At 65.3% G+C, this 5908-nt stretch overlaps 1 protein-coding gene across 1 annotated transcript in view; it reads right to left on the reverse strand.

Annotated features, from left to right (window-relative positions):
• Positions 1–3784, reverse strand: part of SKOR1 (SKI family transcriptional corepressor 1) — a 10160-nt gene extending 6376 nt beyond the window's left edge. The window contains exons 1-3 of the mRNA XM_040642631.1: positions 3678–3784; positions 1254–3456; positions 71–158 (exon numbers count right to left, since the gene is read on the reverse strand). Coding sequence (XP_040498565.1) covers positions 71–158; positions 1254–3456; positions 3678–3784 — 2398 coding nt within the window. The remainder of the gene's footprint in view (positions 1–70; positions 159–1253; positions 3457–3677) is intronic.
• Positions 3785–5908: the final 2124 nt, after the last annotated feature.

Genomic DNA, 5908 nt, shown 5'->3' on the forward strand with positions numbered 1-5908 from the left:
CCCCCCCCCCCGCCCGTGGTCCCCACGTCGCATTGGCCAGCGACCTCGGCAGGGGGGCTGGGGGCGTTACCGTGGGCCTCGGGGGTGCAGAGGTAGGAGGCCGCGGGCCCCAGCGCCGCCGCGCTCTTCACAAGCTCGTCCCGCTCGGGCGCGTACACCTGCGGCGGCCGAAAACGACAGGCGTTAGGGGGGCGCTTGAAGCGGCTCAGGGCCGTTCGGCCGAGAGGGAGCGCTGAGAGGGGAGGCGGAGGCGGAGGTCCGCTACCCGCCGGACCCGAGCGCCCCGGGCGGCTATGAGGCACGCGGCGCAGCCTGGCGCCCTCGGAGGCCGCATCACCTTTGTAGTTTCAGGGTCATTATAAGCGCCCTCGGTAAATTATCAGAAAGACAAAGCGGCTCTCAAGCCAAGGACTGTTCACAGTGCCCCCCGTCCCCCCCCACTCTTCGCCCACCTCCTTTTCGGCATCTTCCGCCTGCCCTCGCCCAGTCCCCGCATAAATGACGCCTTTCGCATCCAGCTAATGATTCGTGTTTTAATGGACCTAATGGAAATGTACAGGTGTGCGCACCCACTTTCAAATGGCCAACGATTTCGGCTTAGTTGCACAGCCCCGACCCGAACCAGTGGCCCAGCCAACCTGAGAGCCCCTCTCCCGCCCCGCAAGCCGTCTTGACAGCTGCCTACCAGTGAACCCTGCCGTTCCCAAGGCCGGAGTTCAAAGGGACTCAGAAAACTACGCATTGGGGGGGAGGAAGATTCCGGGACTCGTACCCCTGGAGCCCGGCTTGAGGGAGACACCCCGTCCTCTCCTCGCCTCATCAGTTTGTCTTCCCCGGGACTCTGATCCCTATCTGGGTGCGTGTGCCACCGGCCCAGCCCCGCACGCGCCTGTCTCTGGCTTTGGGTCCCTTCATCTGCTCCGCATTCTTTCCCCAGACCCTTTTTATTTCTCTCTTTCTGTCTCTGTTAACTGACGGTCTCTGCCTGTCCACCTTCCCTCCCCCAACAAAAACGTAGCACACCCGTTTCTCAGGCCTGCCCCCCGGATTTTCCGAAACCCTCACTCGGAGGTCCCAGCAAGTTCTACAGCGCTACCGAAGCTGGGCCTACCCGGAGCAGCTGGGGCCTGCGGCTCAAACGCCTGCTTGGAACACAATTCCCGTCCCTAACTTGGCCAGTGCCTGCCCCACATTCCCGAGGTGCCGAGGGGTAAGCGGGGTGGCGCCACCAGCGAGGCGGGCGCTAGGCTCACCTTGGCCGGCGCGGGGCCCCCCAGCGGCCCGCAAGGCTCTCGCAGCTCATAGCCGCCGCTCGGCGGGCTCCTCTCCGGTCTCCGCACCACGTCGTCGGCCGCCAGGTCCCCAAATGTTGACCGGCTGGCTGCGGACAGCCCTGGGCGGCGCCGGGGACGAGGGCTGCCGCCGTCTGGGGAGTCTGTGGGACCGTCGGCGCCCGAGGAGGTGGTAGACGGGGGCCCTGCGGGCTGGTCGGCGTCCGGGCCGCCTCCCGTGCTGGACGCACTGGGTACGCCCGGCTCGGCCTCGTCTGGAGCGCCCTCATCGTCCGGGAAGCGGTTGGACTCCACGTCCACCTCGGGCTCGTCAGCAGTGTCCACGTCGGGCGAGGCGGAGTGGTAGCTGGAGCTGCCCTCGCTCAGAAAGTCTGGGCTCACGTAACCGCCGCCGGCCCCCGCGCCCGGCCCCGGCCCACGAGCAGGCCCGGCGCCATACGCGTCGCGGGCGCTACCGTAGAGTTTGGCGATGCTCTCGGCGTCCTTGACCACAGGTCGGAAGGCCGACACGTAGGAGCCTTTGCGTGCGGGCGGAGGTGGCGGGGGCAGTGGGGCCAGAGGCGGCGGCAGCGCCTCGTCCGCGCCGTCCTCGTCCAGCGGCCCGCGGGACAGCGCGCTCGGACAGCGCTCTTCTGCGCCCAGGCCGCCCTCCTTGGCCGGCTCGGCACCGTCCAGGGACTCGGGGCCGCCGCTGCCGGCAGCCGCCGCCGCTGCCGCCGCCGCTGCCGCCACAGCGGCCGCCACGGCCTTAGCTTGGCTCTGCGCAGCTGGATAGGGCGGCACCGGGAGGCTGCCTGCCGCCGGCCAGAACATGGGAAACGTCGGGTACACAGTGGCTGCGGCGGCCGCGGCAGCCACGGCCGCTGCGTCCTTGGCTGCCCCAGAGGGTTGGTGACCCCAGAACATGGCGCCGCCACCGGGGCCAGGGCCTGCCCCCGGGGGCAAGTGGCCGGATCCTGGCCCGCCCGCGCCTCCGCCAGTGCCCGCGCCCGCGCCGCTCGCGGTGCCTGGGCCTCCCTTGGGCTCGCCCGCGCCTAGCACCGGGTCGTCCTTTTTGGGGCAGAGGCCGAAGGCCGTGGGGAAGCCATAAGGATGAGGGAAAAGCGGCGGGGGCAGTTTCTGCAAGAGGCCAAAGCCCTTGCTGGGCACCGGGATCACTGGGTAGCTGCGTACGCCGGCGCCGCCACCAGGCCCTCCAGGGCCCGCCGGGCCGCCAGCTCCCGCCGTTAGACCAAGTCCCCGCTGCGGATGGGGAGGAGGCGGCCCAGGGGGCCCGGTGGCCTCGTCTTCGCCACAGCGCAGGGTTTTGTGGGGCGGCGGCCCTGGGGCCATCTCTGCGCCACACCCCGGGCCGCCCCCGCCGCCAGCACCACCCTTCCCCTGGCCACCCGACCCCCCATTAGCGCCGCCGCCACCGCCTCCTTGCAGCGAGAAAGTCCGCTTGCGGGTGCCGCCATTGAACATGGCCTTAACGTCCTCCCAAGCGTGGCTCAGTTCGTCTGTGGCCGACTTGTCACTGAGTTTGAGGTGACGGCGCCACGAGTTGAAGTTGGCGGCGTCGGGCTGCGTGTACTTGGCGTCGGGTGTGCGGTGCGAGTGGAAGATGAACTTGTTAGGCGAGAAGTACATGCTGCAGTAGCCGCACTTGATGCACTTGGCTCGAGAACTGTTGTAACGCGCGGGGATGAAGCTGCCACGCGAGCCCCACGCGCACTCGTGCACCACATCGAAGGCGAAGTTCTCGGGCAGCTTGGGTGGCTTATGCTCGCCCAGGAACGACTTGCACAGGCGTTCGGCCTCGCGCTTCGTGATCATACCGCAGCGGCGCGACGAGATCGGCATGGCCCCGGCCCGACGCAGAATCTCCAGCTGCACTGGCGTACACTGCACGCACGTGATGCCCAGGGCCACACGGCGGTTGTGGATCTCATTGTAGCTGTAGTTCTTGAGGAGAGTGTTGGAGATCTGCGCCAGGCAAAGGCGCTCCTGGCCGTCGATGACCAGAGACACGATAGGCACCCCGTACAGCGACGTCTCGCCCACCTGGTTGGGTTTGAGAGCGCTGGAGCCCGAGTAGGGTTGCAGCTCCTGCTTCGAGTTGGGTGAGGAGTTGCCCTCGCGCCCCGGCCCCAGCTGAGTGGTGAGAGCCTCCATGCCGCCGCTCCTGCGAAACAGAGAAAGTAGAGAGCAGATGAGCCATTTTCAGCGCCACCGTGGCTGGGGCCCGCCCAGCGGGGCGCGCCGACTTGGGCGCGCGGGGAAACTTGGCTACGGGGAGTCCAAGCTCATTCGCCCCCTGGACGGGAGCCTTTTGTTATTCAGACGCTTGCTGGCGCCACAACAAAAGCCCCTGGGGCTTGGGGGAGGAGAAGGGGTAATTGAGACCTCAGGAATGCCCCGGCAGCTAGGAACCCAATTTTGTTTTCGGATTGTGGAAGAACTGGGGCCCAGAGACGGAGAGTGACTTGCCCAAGGCCACACAGCAAAGCCATTGCCTGACCCAGGCTTCCGAACTTCCAGATCCGTGCGCCTTTGGCTACCCTCGAAGCCTGCCCTACCCGCCCGGGTCCTGAAGCCCGGACTTCGGGGACAAGCTGCCCCTCTGCTCAGTCGCGCATGCACGCGGGCAGGCGGGGGAGGCGCTGGGAGGGGTACGGACGGGGGGAGGGGCGGTCACTGCCCATCTCCAGACAGCAGGGGGCGGGGGGGGGCAAGGAGAAGGAGGAGGGTCTCGAGGCCGTGAGGAAGGGGGGAGAAAGGCTGAGACGACCGCTGTTCGCGGTGCTGAACCCGGCTCTCCGAAGCACGCTGTGCGCGCCTAGCCCCAAGGCTGCCCCCACCGCACCCAGTTCCCAGCAGAGCCAGTTCCTCGGGATAACAGCCACAAACCCGAGCTTCTCCTTTCAAGTCCGGAGCCTCGCGTTCGTTGAGCAGAAAGATTCCGGCTGGAAATACAAACCTTTTTTTCCCCAGCCATCAGTGGAACCAGGGTCACGCAGTTCCTAACCACATTTTCTGCATTTTCAGCTGCGTTCCGGACCAAAGCTGGTTTCCATCCGGGTCAGCGCATGGGGACAGAGGGGTTCTCGAGGAAGTTTCTCAGGAGACACTTCTCCTTTGCTTCTAACAGCCCACTCCCTAAGTTTTCCTCCTTCTTCAGATATGCTTTTCCTGCTCAGGCCAAATGCAGTCTCTCCGGGCTCTGGTCTTCCTCTTTTGGGGGCGTCTCCTCTCTGAGTATACTTCAAGCCCGGCTGTCCCAGTTCATATGTGTTGAGAGGAATTCTGGCCCGTGTCCGAAGCCACAAGACTCCAGGTCAAAAGTTGCTGCCGGTCCTGCGCTTTGATCTCTGGTCCAGGCAGGGAGGTAGCCTCTCCCGTGGACCTCAGTAGTAGGAGGACCCAGAGACTGATGCTTGGGGCCCTCTAGGTCTCCTGGTCCAGCCACGTGTCCTCAGACACAGAAGGCTTCCATCCGGCCCAGGGCTGCAGGCACTCCTGCGGCCCAGGCAGCTCAACCCCGAGGGCCCCTCCCCTAAACTCGTCAGGAAAGGCAAATCCATTTTCAGAGGGGCAGCTCCGCCGAGACTGGGGATCCGAGTTCAAAAGCCTTCATCGAAGAGACTGGGCTCTTCCGTCTGTCTCTTTCTCTCCCTCTATTTGTCTAGGTGCCCCTCATCTGTCGATCTTATCTGTCCCTGAGCTGCCTGTCTCTCCCATCTCGCTCCTCTTTCTCCCATCTGTCTTCATACCTTCTTCAAGTACCAAGCTATTTATCTGTTATCTGTCTGTTTCATCTTTATCTCTGCGGATCGAATTGAAACAAGTTGACCCTCCTTTCACGTTGAAGTCCCTTGTGACATCTTAGGAGGCAAAAACACTGTCCTAACTCCCCAGTTGAGGCAAGCCCCGCACCCCCTGAAGAGCTCTCAGGCGGGCTTGGGGAGGTGACGGGGGGGGGGCTCCGCGGCTCTGGGAAATGACGATGTCTTCTCGGTTTCCGAAATCGGCAAGTGTGCCCTGCCCGCATGGAGTGAAGGGTGCGCCTCAGAGCAGAGCGCGTCCTCCCCAAGCTGAGGGTCTTGAGGGCCCCTCGGGGTTTTCCGGAGTGGAGGGGGCTCTGGGCCCCAGAGCCAAGAGAAGGGGGGCCCTAGGAAAGGAACCGAATTTCGAGGGCCAGAGCGGAAAGCCCGGGGAATGAGCTGTACGCAGAGACCAGGAGCAGCGGCCAGGGCTGCTTTGCGGAGACCTCTCTGGCTCCTGGGGCTTGAGGGGTGAGCTTGGAGAGGGCGACGAGGTGGGAGGCGGACAGCAGTGGGAGTGAGGCGATGTAGTCTTTAGGTATAATAATAAAAACAACAGCCACAAGAACCCAAATCGGAACTAAACGAAAAAAGCTGTAGGGGCAGGGCTCGGGGGCGGCGGGCGGCCGGACGCGGGTACTCACCGTGCGGCGGCGGCTGGAGCTGGGCGAGCGGTGAGAGGAGGTGCGCGGCGGGCGGAGCGGCGGGCGGGAGTCCGGGTTCCGCCGGGCTCTCCGGGTGACGGCGCGGCCCCTCCCCGCGCGCGCGCACAGCCGCGCTCCCGGGCTCCTCGCGCTCACACCGCGGCCCCGC

Source organism: Ursus maritimus, unplaced genomic scaffold (assembly GCF_017311325.1).
Source record: "Ursus maritimus isolate PB19 unplaced genomic scaffold, ASM1731132v1 scaffold_27, whole genome shotgun sequence".
Taxonomy (NCBI): domain Eukaryota; kingdom Metazoa; phylum Chordata; class Mammalia; order Carnivora; family Ursidae; genus Ursus; species Ursus maritimus.